The following is a 25,708-nucleotide window of genomic DNA, read 5'->3' on the forward strand; positions in this document are numbered from 1 at the left end:
AAGGACATGACCTGATTGTAATGGCATGACAGATATCACTTGCCAATGATATTACAAAATTCTTTCTTTTATAAATTCTATACCTTTTCCTACACTGATGTTTTGTTTTATCATGATGCTCCTACAAGAGCAGGAGTAGGAGGGTTAGAGGGTGAAAGAGTGGACTGAAGATATATCATAGTATCCATACATTCTGAGTGTGACTTTTCTCCTTAACAACTGTCAGCTTCTTGAAGGCAGAAATAATTTCTGATTAACCTTTCTGTTGCTCTCAATATTCAGCACAAGACCTTCCACATACTATGTGCCCAATAAAAACATCAAATGAATGACAGCCGAACCAGACAAATGTAATGCAATATGAAGAAAAGTCAACTAAGAAAGACGATACCTCTATGTTTTATTCACAAAACAAGGGGATGAAAATATGTAAATTGATTTAAAGTAAATCAATATCACTCTGCTACAGTGAATTATAATATTATCTGTCCTGATGTAATATAATAGTTGAGTTCCTAACAATTCTCCCAATGGCAAAATGAGGCTTGGTAGCTAGACTATCATCCCTAAGAAAATTTAGCCTTTAGTTTTATCCCATGTAGATTTTTTCCCCCACAATGGTCTCAGACATCTTATCTTTATTAGCATTATCCTCACCAGAGTGCTACTTATGTGTTTTTTCCCCTTTATCACCAACTGTTCTGCTAAACCAAGCACAAAGCCACTTAACCAAACCACACATGTGGCTGTGAATTGAGCTCCTTCTTCCTAAAACCAAGGTGCTGTTTACATATTGATGCTGGCTTCCACCATAAGCCCATGATAACTGGCAGCCAACAAGTGAGCAAATGAAGTTTCCTAATTAGTTAATTGTGGTATATTCAGTACTGGTTATAAAATTTGTGCTATTGTATAAATTTCCGTATTCAGTCTTGTTTGGTATATACAAGCATTACCAATTTAAAGTTACCTGTTAGCTCTTTCCTGGTTGTGGTTAAGTAGGTAAAGAAGCTCATTGCTGTATTGATAGAGTTAGAAGCAGTAGATATTATCTAATACAGTGGCTTTTCTCCAAGTTCTAAGTGTACTACAGCTATGCCTATAAGGTAAAAGTGGGAGGGAGTGTTGAATTAATTTCCCATCTCACTTTTCATCCAGAATGCCTACATTTTTAATTTGTTTTTCTGTTGGGCTTTCACATAAGGTTTCTTTTAGAGAATGTGTTCTGTATATTTTTAAACGAATAAAATCTGATATAGTCTATTCTAGAGATGGTAAAAATATGGAACATTTGCTTCCATTCCCATTGCATATCTGCTGGACATATGTGGCATTAAATAATCGCTCCATTTCCCACAAGTTCTGAACAAGCAGAGTCTCAAAGCCTCTCACGGTATTCCTGGAAACTGCTATTAAATAGCCATACATGGTGTGAGGGTAGTTTTTAATCCTTTCCATTAATTTCTTTTTTCTTTAACCATATGTGATCTAATGCTTTCATTTTATTTCCTCAAATATACTTCTCTGATAGAAAAAGGATGAAAAATGAAAATAGAGGGAAAACTACTGATAATAAATATGTTGTCTTGGGTTAGGCTTCCCCCAGAAGTAGACCCTGGTAAAAGGATTTGAGTGCAAGTAATTAATTTCAGAGGTAATCCCAGGAAGCACAGTAAAGAAATGGATATGTGAGACTGAGAAGAGAACAAAGCCAGTACAGTGTGAGCTGATGAGCATGTTGTCACTGTGCTCAACGCCACTTTGGACCTCTAGGACACTGAGTTGTCTCATCTGAAAGATAAGAAAGATAAGGATTTCCCATCACTTCTCACCTGTAATGTGTTAAGAGCAATTCCCAGTGACCTTACCTCTGGGACACTTCAGCTAGGTCAAAAGCAAATGGAAACCATGAGGCAAAAAATCAAATTGTAGTAAGAAGTTGTAGGCATGTATAGGAATAGTGATTTCCCGGAATACAAGGGAGGGCACCAAGACCACAGAAGTCTAGTCATTTTTCATGCATTGTTAGAAGTATGTCACTTTAATTCCTTTCAAGTGAATGAATCAAACTTTCAAACAACTTAGTTGAAATGACAGTGTACTTTGAATCAAATGTTTATGGACTTAAATTATTATTATTATAATGTTAACTAATTTCTTATTAATTACAACATTGTAACTTTATTAGAATGAGCCTTAATGCATAGAAACTTTCTGAACCTTTAGGGAAGATTCTATTTTACATCTGAAATAAGTTTCTGATAAAAATGGGATATTCCTCCAATCAATTCAAAGTATTAGCAGATCCACCTGCTTGGAAAAGGTTTCTACTTGGATCCACTACTGATGTGTCCCATATTGGTTGACAGCATCACACTGGCTCACACAGTGATGGAGGTCATTGCTCGTTTTTTGTGTATAACTAATATATAACATTATATTAGCTTTAGATGCACATGATTCAATATTTATATATATTGCAAAATGATCCCCACAATACTCCATCATTGGTCTTATAATATGACAAATCCTCTAACTTCTCCCAAACACTTTAGACCACCGTTACTTCTCTCTTTGCTACATTAAAGATTGTAAAGATCTTCCCTTGATTTATCTAGGCACAAATGAATATCAAGATGGCATTATTTTCTCAAAAATGGAGACAGAAAGCGAGCAATCATCTATAATATGTGCCTTTAATATGCAATTACAGGTTTTGAATGCATTCCTCTAAAGATTATAGTTATATTTTCCTTTTCACTCAACCCCTTGTTGTACCCAAGGTCACTGTTTATTTATAAACTATGCAACAAGTGTCATCATATTTATAATGTCTTGAAAATGTAGACACAATATTTGATTTTCTTGATTTAAATAATAAAATATATCATCTGCTTTGGCTACTTTAATTCAATGGTTGCTCCATTCTCTAATAAATGAATACTGTAATGTGCACAACTGAATTCTGTCAGCTTTGATATGTTTTTTAAGCACAAGTGCACTAAATTCCACTATGTATGAAAAGAAGGACTATATATACCAATAAAGAATGAATAGAATTTCTATGAAAAGCATCAAAATAAATATTTAAATATGGATAGCTCCTGGCATGTGGCCTCCTGTCACAGAGAATTGTGATTCTAAAGAATGGGTAACTTTTGAAACCAATTTGCTATACACTTATGCATCTTTGAGATTTTCCCTTCACAGAGATGATTTAGGAGATTATAAACTAAATTTGTTAACTTCTTTATTAATTCCCTAATATCACAAAACTGTGTATTAGAGCAAGTAGGGCATTTACGTTCAATATCATTGGACACATCCATTGAATTTGTACTCTGCAGCTGCACAGAGCCTGTGATCTGGCAGAGTTTCTAGATATGGCCCCGAGGGTTAGGCTGTAAACCAATCACACATTAGCTTTGCTTTCCTATTGCTGGCCTTGTATATCCCCTTCTTTCCAACCTCAAACCCTTTAGAAAGTAGTTCTCATTTTCTAATGAAAACTCAGTAGGGAAATGGAATTAGATCTATACCTTTAATTTCAGGTCCGTTTTACAATAACCATGATGCATAGCACAAGTGAGTGAGTGGTGAAGTCCATCATTTTCTATTAGTGACGAAAGAAGGAAAAAATGACATTTTTGTTTCGTATTACTTTACCAATATGTCTGAATTTGTTTACCTCATAAACTGTCATTTTACTCTTCTATGATTTTACTTGCTCGTTCCATTAAATTATTTTTATTTTTTTCTCAGTGGATAATTTGAATGAATTAAGACCTCAGGGGGAGGCAATGTGTAAATCACAAAGGAAATAAGGCATTAAAGTACTATGCTCTATACACTTCTAATACGTAGAATATCATTATACTATTATTAACTAAATAGCCCAACTTTTACCAGCACGAAATACACCAAAACCACAACTTGGTTCAACTTATTTCCACAAACTAAATATGTAGGAATCTTGAAAATCTATTATTCATGTGCTGTGGTTAGTTACAATGGAGGGAAGAAGGGTGTAAGGAAAATGATGCCACCACAGGACTCAAAGAACATTTTGTTACCTCCGGGTGTGTAACGCATTACAACTGTAAGTAAAATTTGCGTCACTCTTTCCCCAGGTGCTATGCAAGGGGTAAAGCATGAAATGAGAAACTACAGTCCTCAAGCATCAATAATCTATAAATAAACAAACAACCTGAAAAGTATAGCACAGAAAGATAAGTGTTGACACAGGTGTGAGGAGGGTGCTATGGGAGTATACACAGGAGTACATGATTCATACAAAGATGAAGAGGCGCCATATACACTATCTTGGAAGATTATAAGATGTGCAACAAGTGAATATGTGGGAGGAAGAACTGTTTCAGTGTGTGGAGGGGGGTCAACATGGCAAAAGGCTCATGGCAGGGAAGTGTGTTACATTCAGAGAACTGTTTGATGGCTAGGGTAAAGCATTCATATGATGGGTGAAAGATTAGACCTGAAAACAAGGCAGGGAACATGTTGTAAAGGGCCTTTTCTTTCACACAAGTTATTTGTATTATGTCCTAAAAACAGTGAGGAACCACCTGTGGATTCAAGCAGGGGAGTGTCATATTAAATTTTGCTTTTGAGAGATTTGAATGAACCTAGTAGCCTTGTGAAGCACAAACTGGAGAGAGGCAAGACCACAGGTAAGTTAGGAAGCTATCATGGTACTCAAAGTGAGCTACAGGGATCTAAACTAAGGCAATGACTGGCAGGTGGTATGGAAAGCAGAGCTAAAAGAAATTTAGGACACGGTAGACAAGTAGTAGGACAAGTAGACATGGGTCTGTATAAAGAGGAAATAATACCTCTTACCTAGGTTACCTACCATGGTTGTTATGTGAATAAAAGACACATGAAAGTATTTTGTTAATTGTAAATCTCTCTACATTTAAGGAATTACTATTGCCAAATGCCTATGAATTAAACATTCCTATATGTTCAGACACAGTGAAATGGCTATAATTGTAAACTTATTGTTTAAATGTGCTTCTCTCACTCCTTAAGAGAAAAATAACATGCTAGGTAACCGTGGATACAAATTTCTAGATGGAGCCACTAGTGTGTATCTGCTTCACATGAAATGGGAGGTATGGCAGAGGAACTCACTTTGGCCAAGGACTAGAAGCACGTTCATTATCCAGCATCTGTGGAAATGTTCTTCCATGAACAGGAAAGAGAAATATTTTGAACTACAATCTAGGTGAGAAATAATCAGATCCTATAATAAGTTGCTAGACAGAATTGAAATCAAAGACTCTTATAATAGGTCTGGCCTCTTAAAAGAAAATTCAGCTACAATCTAGTCTCTGGATATGAATTTACCAATCAATATTTAGGTTGCACATGAATAAGCGCTTCACTATCAAGAGCTGAGTTTGGTCAATAAAATGAATAAAGTCAATGCCAAAAAAGTAACTGCTCTATAACCACATTGAACAAGGACAAAAAAAAAAGGAATTATTTAATGAGATAAGAACAAGGGAACATCCCTAAGATCTACAGCAAAAGCACTAAAAACAGGTAGTGACCCAAATCTCTATTGTTAAATGTTTCCTTCCAAGTAGGTAGAGTGGAATCATGTAAAGATTATGATGTGTGAATTCTGATAAATCTTGTTCAATTTCCAGGTGTCTCACAAGTAACCTAAATGCACTGAGGCTCAGTTTCTAGATCAATAAAATGAGGATAATAAAACATATTTTGGGGTGGTTCAAAATGTTATCTAAAATAAGGTACGAAAAGAACCTAGCACCTCATCTAGAATGTAAAAGAAAATAAATATTAGGTATTATTATATTAGCAATTAACTTCTGTAACCTAATTTGACTCCAGTTGATGAAAGAAAAATGTTAGAAAATTAATGTTCTTATTAATCCACTATATGAAAACTAGACTTTCTTGAATTTGAGCCAAATGTGGAATGAGAAGACAGAAATAGCAAAAATAAATGTAAGAAGAAGATGAATGTAATAATAAAGCTATGGAAGAGGAAAAATAAAATCTGATATCAAAAGAAAAATATAAGTTTAAATTTTGCATGGCCTCGCTATACAACACTTGGCTAGTTGGGGATATTTTTGTTTAGAAAATCAATGAGATTAATCATGCATCACTCTGTACTTGCTTTGGCTTTCCCAGACAGATAAAGAGTTTGAGTCACCATATTAGAAAGGACTAAAGACTCTACATAGTTTAATAGAAAAAGTCATTACTTCAGTGTGTGAATATGTCTGTTTTATTTCTGGTCTTACTACTAACTAGAAGAGGTTTTTAATCAAGTGACTTTATCTCTATAGGTCCTAGTTTCTTCATCTGTCAAACTAAGAGACTGGATTGTGTATTCTTTAAGGTTCTCTGGGCTTTAAATTCTAGGCTTCTATAAAATATATCTATGTAGATGTTTGCAATACACACAATAAACCCAATGGTCATATCCAGGAAAAAATAAAGGACTCATACAAATCAATATAAAATAGATAAAATTTCAATAGAAAAATAAGCATGAGACTAGAAGAGTCTCCTTATTAAAGAAAACATCCACATTACCAAGAAACATATATAAAAGGGTTCTCCAACTCATTAGTCATTAGAAAACTTCGAAACCAAAACCACAATGGAGATACCACAGAACAACAGCCAGATAAATAAAATTAAACACTGATAATACTAAGCATTGGCAACAATATCCAGAACCTTCATATACTGATGGTGGTTAAGTAAGCTTGTTTACCTACCTTAAAAAACTACTTGGCATTATCAACCAAAGGTGGGTACTTGGTTATTCTATGGCCCACAAATTCCACTTCTTGGTATTCACGTAACTCAGGTGTATGTACATGTGTAAAATGTAAAAGAATGTTTAGAATCACATTAGGTTTTAGAGCTCCCAAATGGAGTCAATCCACATGTTCATCAAGAGTGGATGGGCTAAGTAACTTGTGGTATATTCATATGGTGGCATACCATACAGCACTGAAAATGCTTGAACCACACAGCAAGCAACAAAATAGGTAGATCTCATAAACACAATGTTGAGAAAAAGAAATCAGACACAAAATAGTACATATTGTATATTTCTAATTAAATAAATTTCAGAAATAGCCTATCCTATTCTATGGTGTGTTAGAAGTCAGTCTAGTGCTTATCTTTGGGGGAGTATTGACTGAAAAGGGGTAAGATTGGAGTTTGAGGATGCAGGCAATATTCCTTTTCTTGCTTTGAGTAATCACTGGGATGTGCTAACTCTGTGAAAACTCATTAAGTTGTACCCTTATTGATTTGTGCCATTTTATATATTTGCGTTATACTTCAATAAAAAAAAGTTTTAAAAACCAAGCCGTACAAAATTGCTTTCATCTACAAAGGAAAACTACTCCAATAATGCATGTTTGTAGGAAATCCTCATTGCCTTTACCCTACATATATAAATTACTTCAGAGAGTCAGAGATAGAGACAGAAATAGAGATACACACATATGCATGCATGCATACATACACATCTATATGTGTGTGAAGACAGGGGAGAGGAAACAAGAAAGGGAAGAAGTAGGAGGGGAGAGAGGGAGAATGGGGAGGGGGGGAGAGAGAGGGAGAGACTTTCTAGACATTGCAATTGCTCAGAAAATATTCTGTTCATCTTTTATTCCAAATTAAAATGTAAACCCATGTTTTTTTTTTAAGTTCCTAGGAGGCAGGAGCAAAGTTGAAGACCAATTAAATTGGATGCTGTTCAAGTTAGATGAAACCTTCATGATTCTCTAACACGATTTTATCATGTTACAGGTCTATGTAGCAATAGGCCTATCTTATATAAAATGTCATCCTTTTAGCCTTCCTGTGTAATCTCTGAGGTTTAATTCTGTGATTAAACATAGGTGAAACATTATCAGTTAGCTTCTAATTAAAGATACACTGAGATAAAGTGATATTACAATTTCTCTAAAGACAGCATAGGAAAGAGTTTTCAGGGATAGATGTACATAAACTACCAAGAGAGATCACTGATCTTTTTAAAATCTGAGAGAAAGTTTGCATGACCACGCCCACATAGGTTTAAAAATGTTCAATCTCATTGTCTCAACTGACTTTTACAACAGTCTAAACCGCTTCCTTCCAGATTTGATTTCAATGAAGATAGGCAACAGCTTGTAGGCACTCTTCTTACTTCAAGCGAAACTTCAAGTATGTTACTTCACCCTTTACTTTAAGTTACTGTTTTTCACTGAATTTGCCTTCTTTTCCTTCAGCTACCATTTTTCTCCTTGATGGACTTGCCAGTTCTTCCACATCACTCAAATTAGGAACCCTGGAAGCCTCTAGCTCATTCCCAAGCAGGCCTTTCTGTCTGGATTCACAGCTGCAGCTGCCCTCTGATAAGCTGTCACTGTAGATATTTTCCTGTCCTCATCCACATAAAGCACATTCATCTCTAAATTCCTCAGGGACTGTTATCTTGGTCATCTTGCTCTAGCACAGAGCCTGACAGTTAGAATTTACCAATAAATATTTGTTGGATGAATGGAAAGCAGCAGAAACAACCCGTCACTTCAGTTGGTGGGCTCTAATCTTCTGGATGACCTAATGGAGAAATGGGCTCTTGCTCTTGCCACCACGGCCACCAGAGCCAGCCTCTGAATGGGTCAGCAGCCAAAGAGGATGAGCCTGAGATTCCTACTCACTACACTAACATTTCCATCACAGGGAGCCTTTTACTCAAACTCGTCCTTGTCACACTTGTCACAGAATATAAGTATGTCCCACAATTTGCCTAAAACCCATAAAATTTCAGGTTAACATTAGCATCACTTTCCATAAGCCAGGTTATTGTTCCTGTAATGCATAATTCCACCTATAATATGTAAAACAGAAATCTATGCTAGTAAAATCAGAATATGATGGTCCTTATCATGCTTTATCCTGGGAGCATTACAATCAGGTGTAACGATGCCATGACCAGAGCAGATTGATGCTAATAAGTTTATTTTCCCTACTTGTTCTTTTTAGTTCTTTGTATTTGTCTCTGGATTGCCAGATAGTGACAGTATCTCTTTGGGAATGTTGATAGGCACCATTTATCTTCAAGTGTATATGGATAGTGATTAATCTCTGTGCACCACCCAACCTTGCAGTTCAGCCATCCCCGACTTCCTGTGTAAACGTTTGTCCAGAAGATTATCTCCTCATCTTTACTTCCTAGAGTACTTTTGTCTAGACCATGTTCTTCCCCATTTGCTTGTTCCCTGAAGTGACTTTGAACTGTGTAAGCCTAAAGCCCAACAAAATAAGAAGGGTTCTGGAGGCCAGTCATGCTTGACATAGACTGGCAATGTCTTACTTTTTAAATTGAAGTCAGGTTTCCAAAAGTAGTATATGTTTAACATTTAAAATAGCCTTGCTTTATTCAGAAACTTCACTTTATATTGCAATTACTGTTTTGTGGTTCAAAATGTATAGCCATAAAGAAGGTTTCCTTTCAAAAACTTTATTTTCCAAAATTGTTAAAGAAGGTACTGCACCATTACAGCTACCTTGATTTTTCATTTAATTTAAAGACAGTGTGAACAAGTCCTGAAGACATTGTCTTAGTTTTTATTAATATCTACACAGAGTGAATTAAGTTTGTGAAAAGTTACAGCTGCACAAATTTCTGGAGGCCAGAAAATAAACCATAAAAGGAAAAATCCATTAAAGCTTTAAGCACTATGTCGGTGAATAATAATAAACAAATATTTGTTAATTTGATCCTCTAAAATATCATTGGAAATGTATTCATCTTCAACCTGCAAAATCTTAATTTTCCTTCATCAAGTTATGAATTTGTGCTCACTTTCCATTATTTTATTGCTTTTTTACTTTGATCCTAATATATAATATACAAAGACATCAGGATAAAGGAAACCCCAACACCTGTGTTAATCTTGAAAATATGTATAAAAACTTCACAGTAAAACAGCCGTGTCTCCTCTCTGGGACTTATATTTTCCTGAAGGACATATAATACTTTTGGCTATCTGCTAATACCTTGAATATACTTTAAATCAAAGCGAAAGGAAAATCATATTTATCTCTTTTCTAAAACAATAAAACAGAGTGAGTTCTTTCTAAACTTAAAGTAAAAGATAAGGAAAAAGTGAAATAAATGGAAAACCAAGTATTTTTAAATATATGGGGTTTTGTTTGCTTTTATTATTTCAATAAGAGAAACAAAGAAAAACATGTAAAAACATAGTATCTTACCCCACACACTCTAAAAAATACTCAAGTTTCAAATAACTTTTATGCTGGTTATACTTATTGCTGGTCTTTAATAGAAATAGACCTAAAAAGAATATCCTGGAAGGACAGTGTACATTCATAATTCTCTGAAAAGTTTAGTGATTATGAGGAATGCCAACCAGAACTCAATATTCTTACCCTTGGAATCAAGAAAAAGAAAGTACTTTAAAAAATCAAGATATTTGATAACAATAACAAGAACTAAATTTGCCAGGACTAGAGCCCTCTTCTTGTCAATTACAGACAAGCAGCAATCTTTTTCTGCATAGTGAAAAGCAAGCCAACCAAGGGAAAGATCTGAATGACTGCAATTACATAAAATTGACTGGATAGTTGAAAAACAATACTTTGAAAGAACCTTTTTTTTTTTAACTTTACTTACATGTTGGTTTTTATTTCATTCTGTGATAGGTTTAAAGGAAATGAAATCATTTTCACACACACAACAGCTCTCTAGTGACAGTTTTCTCTCAATGCCTCTTTTGCCTTCCCTCAGCTTTATCCTCTTCCTCAGGGAGTCTCCCTCATCGCTCCATATTCCTAAACCAATAGGAAGAATTTCCTTCAGACCCTTAAGCCTTGTATCTGTTACCATAGAGACAGGCATCACAAGATAGCTGCTCAGTAACATCCTCATGGAAATAAAATGAGAATCCTATGGGTTTTACAGGAATTTCCAGTGCTACCAGTGAGCAGAAATAGCCTTCCCAGGAAAAAATGCAGGAATTTTAGTTTCACAATCATGAAACTATGAAGATTGTCATATATGACGGAAATCCAGAATCCCTTAAATTTCTGCTTAGAATCTGACCACGGTTTCTCGTATGATTTTAAAAAAGAAGCCCTTCTCTCACATCCACGTGTTCAGGGAAATATCTCATCAATATCTCATTGCTAACTTTTAAATCTAGCATTTCTTATCAATCATTTACTAACAGCCTGAGCTGTTCTTTTATAGTGCAGTGTATATATTTTTATTTTGCTATTTGTTGACCCCCTCTAGACCATATTTGCTCAAGAACACTCTCATATTTTTTAAAAGGTGAGCGCCTCTCCAGAACTATGAAATGCAAAAGCTGCTTAGAGATTTTATAGGCCTACGAAGAGAGAAAAGGGTAACTGCAAGAAGTGATTTCCATTCACTTTACCTTGCTCTCCATTGACTTCTGCACTTTCTGTAAGTTTACTGAAACCATACAATAACATAACAGTAACAATAAAAATAACTGAATCTTAGAAAATATGTAAGTTCAGCAAAATCAATGGGCTTAGGCAAAGCAGATATTACATATGTCAGTGACTGCAGAGACCTCCAATTGTCTTTTGGTGACAGTAAATAATAAACATCTCTCAGCAAGTAAAATCTATCAATACATTAACAGCCAAAATGGCCCCATGATTAACTCCTAAGTGGCATATTTGAACCCCTTTTCACAGTCTGTAGTGCTTATATATTATGAGTGGTCACAATTTCTGTCTATGATCCTCAGCTGATATTTAAGTTGTTACCTAGCTTGCTCTAAGACACTTGATTCAATGAACAAAAAGCAAAGTTCCCTTACAGTCTTGAGATGAGGTCAGCAAATGTTTACCACCAAGGGCCAGATAGTAAATATTTTTGGTTTTGTGGCCCATATGGTCTCTGTCAGAGCTACTTAACTGCTATGTTAGCATGAAAACAGCCATAGACAATGTGTAAGCAAACAGGTGTGGCTGTCAACCACTAAAACTTTATTAATAGACACAAACTAAAATTTGATGTAATCTTCACATCACAAAATATTATTTATCTTAAAAAAATCATTTAGAAATGGAAAAACCATTCTTAGCCGGCTGGCCAAACAAAAAGAGGCATGGCACATGAGCCATAATTTGCTCACTCCTTGCCTGAAGGAATTCCAGTGGAGTAGTAGAGACACTCAAAGAAATATCTCAAAAGGGAAATATTTTTTCATAAATGATTACACTTACAGATTTTTAAAAGTAGAAGTTATCCTAGGCATCTCCTTCAATTTTTTTTTTAATGTAAGAACTCCACTCACAGCAGTAAACACTTTAGGAACAAGGAATATAGTATCTCACAAAGTAGTCAATTTTCTGCTCACACAATTAATTGGAAGAACATTTTTTTTCTTCATTATTCTTCCCCTTTAAAGCATTCTTCCACTTTTCCCTTTTCTAGTACCTTCAATGCCCCTCAAATGTTATAGTTTCCAGCACCTTTTTTACTGAACATTCTCCTAAATGTTAAAGTTCCTCTTAGACCACAATGTTTGTCTAAAAAAAAAAATCCTTCTAAAATTTGTTTTATTGTTGTTTCCTTCTTGAAAGGATACATGTCCAACATTACTTTGTTTTATTTTGTTTCAATGCCATATGAGACTACGACTGACACTGAAATTACGGCTAAGAAAATTATTGTCTTATTCAATGAATTATTGTTAAGCTTTAACTCTCTCAATACTGTACTTGTTGCAAGGATTTTTGAACCTTGGTGCAGGATGTTATTCCACTCGAAATTCATGTTTTGGGCCTCATCACATTTTCTAGGTGTTCATAATCCTTTGGTACTGTAATAATCCAATGTATCTGTTCTCTTTGCAAGCTAGGCAAGCTATTTTGATCTTCCTTCATGTTTCAGGTATTAGTATTTCACAGACCAAGTGAGGTCAAGATCAGAATTACAGGGCACAGAAGGAGAGATTAGGTCAAAGTCAGATAGAGTCAGTCGGATAGAACTACGTCGTAGTCCTATGAGAAGCCCCCTTCCTGGTTTGCAAGGATTCATTAATTGAAACACTCAGGCAGAATAATTTATCAGGGTAATTAATCTGCCAGACTTACATCAAATAGCAAACATTTCTCCATCTTGACGACATCATAAAAATCAACAAATTTCACAGTATAATCAAGATAACTAGCTATACCACATACTGTTTCATAAAACCTGGGACGATTGTGGCCTATATGACCTTTCCCTTCATTCTAAAGCATCCCATCTTCCTCAGGAATTCTCAGTTATTCCCAGTGGGGGAAAAAGATTGTTTATTTTTCTCGAAAATAATATTTCCAATATGAGCAGTTATTTAATCTCCCTGCCCTAATTGTGGACTTTCCTCTTTCTTTTTCATTTTAGTTTGCTGACTCCAGGACCAATTAAAAATATTGTTGTGGTCTTTTTCAACTATTCTTTTTTCAAATGTATGTATATGTCTCTGGGGGTGTGTGCACACGCTTATATGGGTTGTTTTTATTTGATTTTTCATTCTTAAAATATAGACGACATGAGAATTGGAGAATAACAGGAAAGAGCAAGATTCTCAGCAAAAATCATTTCAAAGCATATTTCTCAACTGATAGTGTCTCCCCCTGCTCCTCTTTCTGGATGAAGAGCAATACATCTGAAGTCGGGCCACTCCATCACAAGTGGGAATTTTCACTGGACAGTATTATCATTAAAGGAGAACTAGGGGGCATTTTTGAATTAAAAAATAGTAATCTCGCTAAGATTTTTACCTAAAAATGACAAATAGTTGCTTTTATAGTATAAATGCCTTAGAAAAACAATCTGGTTTGTAGAGAGTTGGGATAACCCCACAGAGATTTATATGTTACCAATTTCATATTTGATAAAAACATTTAAATGTTTATAGTCCATTTCATTTGTCCCACCTCTCTTTCATACATTTTATTTTTATGCATTTCTTCATCTTTTTTTTTTTTTTCTGATCTCTTCAGAAAATACAGAATGAAGCAATTGAGATTTAGAACCTTCACATGGTCTCACCACTTTGCATGCTAATCTTTTTCCAGAGCCAGAAAGATCGGCAAGCATTTCCAACTCTTGCAAATACATTTATCAGTAAGGCTATGCCTGCTCTTCAGGTGTGCGGCCAAAAGCCTTTAAGATTTCATTAATAATCAACAGCTGGTGCCACCTAGTGTCTGTCCTCTCCATTCATCAGTGAAATCAAATACAGAGCACTTCCTAGTCACAAACGAAGCAGCCTGAACTACAAACAAAAAAACATGGTTTAGGGAGTCCAGTGGCTGATTTAAATTACACTATCTTCATTGAAAAGAAAACCTTTTTAAAGTAACTATGGTAACAGGAGTGCGAGGCCAGCAGGAAGCTCACATTTTTCTCACAGGAGACAATTCACAAAAGGAAAGTCCTACTAAAGAGATAATATAAAAGAGTTTTTCTAGACTTGAATTGTCACTTAAAATGGTTAGAAAAAGTTGAGAAATAACACTGACAGACGAGAAATGTATTTTAAACAATAGTATAGATATAGCTGATTTTTGTCAACCAACCAAGAAATAACCCTATATCATTTGGATGCAAAATTCTTCGTCAGTCTCTGAGCTTCCCAAAGATTAAACAAGTACTGTAATAGACTATACAAAAGCACATGCAGTACTCAAAAGTATTAACAGGAAATTATTAGATTGCCTGAACCAAATGATTTAAAATATGTTTGCTGCTAAAACTATACATCTAGGAAACTATTTTCTCTCTTGCTGTATGTATGAATTATGAATTATATATTCAACCACAGTCATGTATGCTTCAAGGTTAAAAAGTACTCATCCAAATCTCTATTTTTCAAAACATAAGTTAGCAATTAATTTGGATGCATCCGAGTAGGATACTTGGTCCATCAGTTTCTAACTGATTCACTGATGTTTAAATACATGTTGTTCTAAAGTCACTCTTTCTAAAAGGAATACGTAATTGAAAAACATGGACTAACATTCAGGGGAAAAAGTTACATAACAGCTAGTAGTGTTCGTTGACCAGACTGACTGGGATATTACAATCACTACAGAAAAGGTACAGCACATATGAGCAATACTGTGTACACCAAAAGGTCATATTAGATGTTCATACATGATAGTCTATTAACTTTGATGATTTAGCTACTCAGGTTAGTGGGGAGACCGGGCAGAGAGCTGAAAGATTCTGTATTATATAGATAGTTAACAATCATGCTTTTCATACTCAGGAAAATCTATTTATATTATTTGACATCTGTTTTAAGCAATCACTTGTTAAAAACAGCTTTGAATGTTTTATTTTCTTGTTACCCTAGTGGTGATAAAAATTATTTCAATATGTTCGGTCCAATATATACTCACTGACAGATCCCCATGACAGAGTATCAAGATAGAATATGGAAATGATGCATAGTTTCTATAAAAAGCTGAAATTGTTCCCATTTTCCCCAAAACTTTATTTTTGGAGCCAAATATAGTCCAACCTCATGCTCCATTGGTTTAAAAGTACTTATAAGTATAATCCACTGATTGTATGGGAAAGAAATCTTGCAAAACAGCAAAAGGGTTCTAAAGATTGTACGCAGGCAAGAAAGAATGTAAGACAAAACTCATTAAGGTTCCAAAGTAATTAAATAAATAAATGCTCCAATTTTCAATAATTTATCATTTTATGTCATTTTTCATTAACAGCTTTCAAAGCCCTATCTGAAACAAGCTGATACAGAGAAATTAAGAGCAGTAATCAAGCGAGAAATGATAGACCAGCTGGGTCGACATCAACTTGGCAAAACGTGAATACAGTTCAATAGCTGAAACAGATGCTAGAGTTGTTGAAAAACCCTGCAGGAGATATTGATGTATTTTCTTCATATAATGCAGAATGATTGAATAAATGTCAAAAGCTAGAAATTGATGAGGAGAAAAGCCTGACAGCCAAACTCCTTATAAAACAGTAACCAAGTGTAACAATTTTTAACCTATCCAAACATTCTATACATTCTCATTTCTCTCAAGGTCTGAATATGCCAATATAGCCATCAGTCCTTGTAACTAAATGGCATGTAACTCAGCTGGGGTAGCTTCCCCATAGATTTTTCCCCCCCCTGTCATCATCTACCTGGAGAAACCTAGATTCTTGAAAAATACTTTATTCTAAAATCTTCTAACACTGATTTTTATCCCAGAAGTGTTTCCCTGAGGTTGGAGGCAAGCACACCCCCCAAAAATCTAACGCAGCACAAGGAAATTTAAAAATCCATCCTGTAAAAGCAACACTGTTTGCAGAGTTTGAAGAGCTCGGCAACAAACCCCAGCTACCAACAGCTGCTTGTTCAAACATATGCTTTGTCATGGTCAGCTTCTAATTGTATTCATAATGATGTAATAGCTTTAATAATCCTACCTTCCATGCCAGCTGTTTTTCCTGTCACTCCATCATGCCAATAAGTTGGCTGCTGTAACAAATCAAGATAGTGCAAAACAGCATCTTTCTCCTGATTCTGTCATCTTCCTGAAAGCATTCTATTACTGCCGACTGCTGGGAACCAGAAAGTCTATTTGAATTCCAACAGCTCCCCTTTCGCATGATTCAAGTTAGGTTAGGTGGGCATGCCTAACATGATTCTCTCAGTCATTTATTATGCAGCTGCTACAACGTCGGTGTGGTAACCACTCTGACTATCTGATACGTCAGTCGAACAAAACCTACACCTCGGAGCAAACACATGAGCCAGAGCAGCGTTCTGCATTTAACGAGCATTCTTCCTGCCTAAAAAACAGTGGATCTGCAAATCTCTTTCAGTATCTACTCGGTCCTCTGTACAGATGCAAAGCATTTGGATTAAATTATTTTCCTAACTATACCAAGAGTAGAGTTCCTTTGCCTATATCATATTATTCACAATGAAATTTTGGCTGATTTTCACTTATCGTCACAGCCTTTTAAGAGTAAAAACTCTGTCTTTCTGATTGTACTTTTGAAATAAGGATGCTGTGTGCTCAGCTCCTTATCTCTGCCTTATTATAAAATATAGCATGCACTTTCTCAAATGGAATTTGCCTCGTGATTCTACAGAAAATTTTCTGATGAGAAATTTTCTGATAAGAGAATTTTTTCAAGAAAACATTTATTTTGCACACTGGAGACATTTAAACACTGGTACTGTGTGTGTTTCTCCCAAGAGTGGACCTTACACTTGATATTTTGACTTAAGAGGAGTACTCTCTTTAGAAATTAAGAAATTAGATTAGTTGACTCTTAAGACAATTAGTTTACAAGGAAATAAGTGTCATTTCAGGAAAATGCATTTTGAAATTTTTTTAGAAAATTACAATTACCATAACCTATACAGTATGAATCTTATCTAAAACTTCTAAGTATGCCTCTCTCGGAGTATTAACATTTACATTTTGAAATGACAAAACAGGAAAGCAAGTGTTTTCATGAGAAAAATACCTTAAAAGGAAAAATTGATAAAATCTTACATTTCTCCTCTCACCCATCAATTAGATATTTAGTTTGGTAGGGAGCTATCCTCTACTCCCACAAAAAGAAAACAGTTTTTTGGGTAGTTTCTTTATGAAACTATAAGCAATAATTCATTTCGCATATGTGAGATATGCCAATGTCACTGTTCTGAAATACTGTTTCCTAAGGGGTGTATGTGTGTATATATTTTAGCTATCCTACCTCCATTTTAATTTCCTATGTAACAAACACAAATAACCCCTATACATCATGAAATACATAATAATCTGTAACAGGTTAATTTATAAAGGCCAGAAAAAACCCAGAAAGAAAAATTGAGTCCATTTGAACCCACTAAAGTTTCTCAAAAATAATATACACATCATTCTACAGAACAATTTTTAAAATAGTGGTTTATCAATGACTGTTATTTAAAAAAATCACTTTTGTGGTTAAACATATCTACTTTAGGGGTTGTGAATGGCATAGACAAATACTATGTGGGTTGGTTTCTACCCTTAGCCTCTGCTCACCTCTCCAGCTTCAAGTCTTACCTCTCTTTCTCCCCTTCACACTTTGTTCCAGCCACAACGAACTTTTTTCCCTCTAAAATACTGCACTCCTTACTGTCTCAGAGATATTGCATGTTCTGTTTCACCTTTCCATAAGCCTCTCCTCACTTTTGATTGCCTACCTTCCATCCAATCTTCAGGTATCAGCTTGAAATACAACTTGCTATGTGAGGCATTTTTCATTCCCCAGATAAAATTATATTCCCCTGCTATGCAATTTCATAGCATCTTGTACTTCCTTTGTCTTCATCACAATAATGGCAAATACTTCTACAACAGAAGGTGGTACTCTTCTCATGCACACATATACATACCTATACAAGTATGTATATATATACGTTATGTATGTATGTATGTATCTCCACTATATTGATACTCATTCAATCTTCATACTGAACCTATGAGGGTGACTACTATATGCATTTTACAGATGAGGAAACTGAGGCTCTGAAAAGTTATATAACTTGGCCAGGGTCCCAAGAATTTATTGAATTGTTTGTATTTCCCAATATACAGTTAGTTCTTCAGACTAGAGATCATGTTTGTCTTGTCCATTGCTAAATCCTAACATCCAGTGCAGTATTGAGAGATTTGGATTCTGTTAATCACTCATCCAGTAGAACCTGCTTTATACAATGTACTGTGCTAAGCACTGGTCATATGGCAACGATCAAAAGAGACATGAATGCTATTTTCATGGTGCTTATGGGTGAGGGCAAGACTTCTAAACTCAGGTCCAAGGTCCACGTATAGAATTCAGATGTCTGTTAACTTGGATGAGAGAAGTATTACATCTCTATTTTCACTAACCTCTAACAAAAGTCTAACATTATTTTCATTTAGTATTGTAGCCTATAAACCATAGTAGCATTAGCAGTACCTGTGACTTTGTCACTAATAAAAATCACAAGCTTTTCATCTCCTTTTATCGACGCTGCATATATCTCACACTATTTTTTTACATTCATCTTTACTTGGAAATTATGGTTGTTATTAAGTCTGCCAGTAAATCACGTTATTTAATATATTAATAAGAAAGTATGTATTATGCCACAGCATTTAAAATATTTAGAAAAATTTATTTCAGTGCAACTAGTTTCTGTTGTAATCCTGAATATATTATTTTTGCATTTAAATATAATTCAAAGGAGCTTCACCAGCTGTCAAAGGCCTTAAGTTATTAGGGTTTTCACCAGGTATCAAAGGGGTCCATGCTGAAACCCCTGGCATAGAAGATAGGAGTTTACAGCAAATTGGTTAACATCACTGTCTCCAAAGTGACGACCTGGGTTCAAATCACAGATCTACGGCTTAACATTGATGTGTTGTAGGGCAAGTTACTTATCCTCAGTTTACTCTTCTGTAAAAAAGGAATAATAATTGCTCTTTTGCATTCTTTCTGTGAGGATTAAATAACAGAATGATTGTAAAATACTACAATTCCTGACACCTTTTAAACTTTTAATGACATTAGATATTGTCACTGAGAGGGCCAGATATGAAACAATTATGCCAAATAAAAACTGTGAAAGAGATACGAAGGATTCGCCAAGATTTTTAGAACAGGAACTGGAACTCTCACACACTACTGATGGAAATGTAAAATGGTAAAAAACCACTTTGAAAAACAGTTTGGCAGTTTCTTAAAAGGGGTAACATATACATATTTTAAGAGCCACCTTTTCCACTCTGAGAGAAAGGAAAGCATGTGTCCATCAAAAAACTCTGTACGTGAATACTCATAGCAGATATATCTGTAAGAACCCCAACTGGAAACAACCCACATGTTCATCATGATGTGAATGGATAAACAAACTGTGATATATTTATACAATGGAATACTCTTTGCCATTGAAAGGACTGGGCTATTGATATATGCACCACAATAAATGAAGTGCAAAGAACTATGATAATTGAAAGTAGCCAAACAAAAAGAGTACATATTGTATAATTTCACTGATATAAAACTCTGGAAAATGCAAATGAATCTATACTGACACTAAGCAGATTAGTGGTTGCCTAGGGAGGGTAGGGAGGAGCAACAGGGAGGAGGGGTTACAGAGAGTCATGAGGAAACTTTTGAGATGATGGATATTCCCACTATCTTGATTGTGGTGATGGTTTCATGGAGATTAGATAGATAGATAGATAAATAGATAGATAGATAGACCGACAGACAGATAAATAGATAGATGGATAGATGATAGAGACATCAAAATTGTCAAGTTGTACATTTTAAATATGTTACAGTTTATTATATATCAATTATACCTCAATTTTTAAAAAAATCCTTTTCATCAGACTTTAAATCACTCATATTAATTTAATTAAAAAGTTAAAAGCAACATACTATCACATCCTTAAAAGAAAAGTTAATCTTCAAAACTTCGTAATAAAAAGTGTATACTCTAAATAATTCTATCAACTGCATATAATAACGCTAAGCATCCCAAGAAAATAATTTTCGCTACCATTTACTATTTATAGTTCTTTAGCCATCATTGAACAGGAAACTGACTTCTGTCCAATAACAGAGAAGAATTTTGTCCTATTCAACATATACAATTCCATTTATTGTGAGCATATAAGCCAGTAAAATAAATAAACTGTTAGGCTGGTTCCCAAAGCATCAGCTGCATAAAATCTAAAGTATTGATCAATATGAGCTTGTTCCCATATAATCCCGTGTTTCAGAAAACCTTAGAATAAGATTCCTTTGTTAAGTAATGATTAAATATTAGAGGACTTGATTTTAAAAGTTATCCTCATTTTATAGTAGAGGAGATCATATCAAATTCAATGAGTATTTTGAGGGGACGATGACTGAAGAAAAGCCAATTGAATCCATGTGAAAATAAGACTGAAAACAATCAAACACATTCCCCCATAAAATTTTCTCATATGCTATATTAAAAGTGTCAAGGTAGTAAAAGATTAGGCAAGATCACTGAACTTTTAAAAATTATTACCTCAGTGAAGTTACAGCTGGATCAATGAAAAGCAGAAAATCCTCTCTTCATAATTTGAGTCTAATACTGTTCCTCTCCCCAGTCTAGATTAGCCAAAAGATATTAAGGTGTTTAAAACACACACACACACATCAGATCATGTCAGTGTCCCAGATTTCTCAAGTGGCTTCTCATCATCCTTAGAATAAAAGCCGTTATTAAAGCCTGTAAGACAGTGAGTAATGTGCCCCTGATACTTGTTTCTCCTCTCTTCTTCTATGCTGCTCCCCTATACCTTTCCTTATTTTTCTCTAATCACACTGACTGGCCTTATTTCTCTTCAGACATCCCAAGTATTTTCCTACCTCGGGACATTTTCATTAGCTGATACTTCCTACCAGGGACATACTTTCACAGATATTGAAGGTTCACTCCTCCTCATTCAGGCCTCTGCTCAAATGTCACCTCAACACAGAGTCCTTTCCAGACTTATCTCTCTAAAATAGCACTTCCCTGACCTTAATCTTTCTCTATTTCTTTGCCTTGCTTCACTTGTATTAACACCTGGCATAAAATTATTGATTTCAATAATTAATTCAAACAATTATTAACCACCTACTTTATGCTGGCCACTTTTCTAAGTGCTGGGAATGCTACTGTCCTCATAGAGTTTGTAGTTTTGTGGAAAAGATAAGATATTGGACAAATAATCAAAAGTGTAATTTTAAAAAGTATTATGAGAGCTAGAGGCAGAAATCCAACATTTTTAGAAGCATATGTTTCAGGGACTAATCTTATCAAGGAAAATTCTCCTTAAGCATGGAACTAAAGGATAAGTGGTGATTACATGGGTCAAGGGATAAATGTGGAGAGTACTATACAAACAGGGAACAAGGCAAGGAATCATTCAAAAACTGAAAAAAGTCCACAACGACTGGAGTAAAGTGAATGACAAGAAGAATGAAGCATAATGAACAGGACGAGGGTCTCAAGATAGGCAGAGCTTAGATTATGCAAGCTTCTTTGTCAGCTATGTTAAAGGTCCTGGAGTTCATCTTAAGGACACTGGAAAAGCACTGAAAGGTATTAAGTAAACGAATTACGTGATCAGATTGTATGTCAAATATGTAAACCTGAATGTACTGGGAAGACTAGATTAAAATGGGATGGGCGATAATTCTAGAAGTACGGAGGCTTGTTAAAAGGCAATTTTAGTACATCAGGCAAGATAATTTGACTAGACAGTCAACAAAAAAGATAGAAAGAAGCAGGGAGATTCCAGAGATATTTAAAAGTGAGAGCTGATAGAACATGGAGATTGATTGGAAATTGACGAGGGTTCAGGGATATGAAGGAGTAAACATTTACTCCACATTTTCAACTTGAGCAATTGAGTAAAGAGGGGCAGTATTTTCAGGAAAAGCCAGGTTGGAAAGGGGATGAAGGCTTGAGTTTTGTTTCTGTGGAGTTTGAGATTCTTGGGAGACATCCAAGCAAAGACATAAAGGAGGACACAATTAGATTTTAGGATCTGAATTTCAGAATACATAAACATTTTAGATCAGACAGCATTTGATGGTAAATGAAGCAATACATTTGAATGAAACTTGGAGACAGAGTAAACCATGAAAAGAGACAAGAGCCTAGGATGGCACCTTGAGGAACTCTAACAATTAATGATGGATACAAAAGAATAAGACTAGCAGGACATTGAGAAGGAATGACAAGAGAGAAAGAAAGAAAAAAAAAACAACAACAGCGTGTGGCATACTGAAAGTTATGGGGAAAGGGAGTTGAAAGAAGAAAGCAGTAAGAAGACGACTAAGGAGTTCTGGGTTTGGGAACATAAAGAACATGGTGAGCTGAATGTGAACAATTTCAGAGGAGTGGTAAAGGCAGAAAGCAAGTTAGACCAACTTGACGAGTGAGTGGACCAACATAGGAAGATAGCTAAAGGAGGCTTTGTGGGCAATTTTTTTTTTCTATTTTAGGGTTTGGTTTTTCCTCACAGTATACAGAGCTTAACTGTTATATTAAATATACCTAACATTCTAGAAAATTTTCAAAACGTTCAGCGCAATCCCTAAGAACGCTGATTGGTGGGGAAGATCAGATGTAATTTTTTCTACCAAATTTATTACTTTACTACCCCCTACATTCCCTTACATCCACATTCCTTGGAGCTGCAGAGTCCTGGTCTCTTTACCAGCATGTCGTAACAGTTACTGAAAGAGATGCTTTAAAATGTCCAATGTAATTGTTGATTTCTCCAAGTCTCCACGTAGTTGTCAATTTTGATTTACTTATTCTGAAGGTGCATTATTGGGTGCATCCAAATTTTACATTCCTATATATTCTTGTTGATGTGACCTATTTTATCATTATGAAATGTCCTTTCTCTCTCATAATACTTCTTGGCTGAAAGTCTCCCTTGTCTGATATTAATACAGCCATATCAATATTCTTTTGGTTTGTGCTTGCGTGCATCTTGCAACTTATCTGCGTCATTATAATTAAAGTCATTTCTTCTGAAGAACGTAGGGCTACATTTTTCCTCAGTATGACAATTTTTGTCTTTTAATCAAAGAGTTTAATATGCAGTCTACCATCCTGTTATTTCCTTTGTCCCATTATTTCCTTTATTTCTCTACCTTTATTACTATTGTTAATTACTGCACTTGTACATATGGTAGATACCACACAACTCATTGTTGCTATTTTTGTTTTAAACAGTCAATAGTCTTTTTTATTTATCCATTTTTTTTACCATTATTGGAGAAGTTTATTCATTCTTGGATGTCTGTTTTTTTTTTAAAAGATTGGCACCTGAGATAACATCCATTGCCAATCTTCTTCATTCTTTTTTTCTTCTTCTTCTCCTCCCCAAAGCCCCCCGGTACATAGTTGTATATTCTAGTTGTGAGCGCCTCTGGTTGTGCTATGTGGGATGCTGCCTCAGCATGGCCTGATGAGTAGTGCCATGTCCATGCCAAGGATCCAAACCAGCCAAACCCCTGGGCTGCCAAAGAGGAGCGTGCAAACTTAACCACTCAGCCGCGGGGCTGAGCCCCGGATGTCTGATTTTTCTGTCCAGAATAGTATTTCTTCACACTGCAGAATATCCTTTGCAATTTACACTGGTGTAGAACTACTGGTGATAAATTATGTCAGCTTTTGGGTGACTGAGACCATCTTTATTTTGCCTTCTTTTTTTTATAACTTTCTATTTTGAATGATTGTAGATTCAAACGCAGTTGTAGGAAATCATACAAAAAATCCTGCATATTGTCACCCAGTTTTCTCCCATGGTAACATTTTGCATACCTATAGTACAATATCACAAACAGGAAATTGACAGTGAGACTATCTTATTCAGATTTCACAAGTTTTATATGCACTCATTTCTCTCTGTGTGCTTTGTTCAAAGAAATTTTATCACATGTATTTCGAGTCAAGATACAAAACAGTTCCATTATAAGAATCCCTCGTGCTACCCTTTTATTGCCCCAGCCACCTGTCTCCTAGTTTCTTGTTTCTAAAGAATTTAACAAAAGTAGAGGACATAAACCCAAAGCAAGAAAAAGGAAGGAAATAATAAAGATATGAGCAGAAATAAATGATAATGAAAACCTGAAAACCTTAGAGACAATCGATGTAACAAAAAGATGAGTCTTTGAAAAAAACAAATTCATAAACTTCTAGCAACAGCGACAAAGATAAAAATAGAGAAGACACAAATCATTAACAATAAATATGGAACAAGAGATATCATTATAGATCCTGAAACCATTAAAAGGATATGAAGAGAACACTAAGAATTATTTTATGCTCATAAATTCCACAACTTGAAAAAATGGAACAATTCCTTGAAAGCCAGAAGCTACCAACACTCAACCAAGATAAAAGAGACAAAATGCATAGCTCTGTGGACATTAAAGAAATTGAATGCACAATTTACAAGCTACAGGAAAAGTAATCTCCAGGCCCACATGGCTTCACTGGGGAAATCTACCAAACATTTAAAAACTTAACACCAATTTTACACACTCTCTTCAAGAAAACAGAAGGGGAGGGATTATTTCCCAAATCATTTTATTAAGCTAATATTACCTTGACATCCCAAACTAGAAAAAGAAAGGGGAAAAGAAGAGAAAACTACAGACCAATATTCCTCATGAATATAGATGCAAAAATTCTTAACAAAATTTAGCAAATAGAATTCAGCAATATATAAAAAAAAGATTTCTATACCGTTAACATTGAAATAATTATAAATTCACAAGAAGTTGCAAAGATAACTCAGAGAGGTTCCCTGTACGCATCATCCACTTTCCCCTAAGAGTTACTTCTTAAATAAAGTACAGTTTCAAAATTAGGAAATGAACATTGGCACAATGTGTATGTATAGTTTTATGTTCTTTTATCACCTATGTGGATTTGTGTAAGCACCACTACAATCCAGATACAACATCTCCATCAACACAAAAATCTTCCACTCATAACCCTTTGTAGCCCCATCTATACTCTCTCCACAAAATCCCTAATCCCAGCAACCATTAACGTTTTCCATCTCTAAAATTTTGTAATTTCCACAATGTAATATAAATGGAATCATAAACTGT

At 35.0% G+C, this 25,708-nt stretch overlaps 1 protein-coding gene across 3 annotated transcripts in view; it reads right to left on the minus strand.

Moving 5' to 3' along the window:
• Positions 1 to 25,708, minus strand: part of DMD (dystrophin) — a 2,262,230-nt gene that overhangs the window by 1,993,747 nt on the left and 242,775 nt on the right. The window contains exon 1 of one of the 3 annotated variants that reach the window (XM_070257261.1): positions 16,502 to 16,861. The exons of 1 other annotated variant lie outside the window; for it this stretch is intronic. In XM_070257261.1, the coding sequence (XP_070113362.1) occupies positions 16,502 to 16,508 (7 nt within the window). In that variant the 5' untranslated portion in view covers positions 16,509 to 16,861. Of the gene's footprint in view, positions 1 to 16,501; positions 16,862 to 25,708 lie in introns of those variants that run through there. One more of the 3 variants, XM_070257256.1, reaches the window with a different exon arrangement.

The sequence above is a fragment of the Equus caballus genome, chromosome X, assembly GCF_041296265.1.
Source record: "Equus caballus isolate H_3958 breed thoroughbred chromosome X, TB-T2T, whole genome shotgun sequence".
NCBI classification, from domain to species: domain Eukaryota; kingdom Metazoa; phylum Chordata; class Mammalia; order Perissodactyla; family Equidae; genus Equus; species Equus caballus.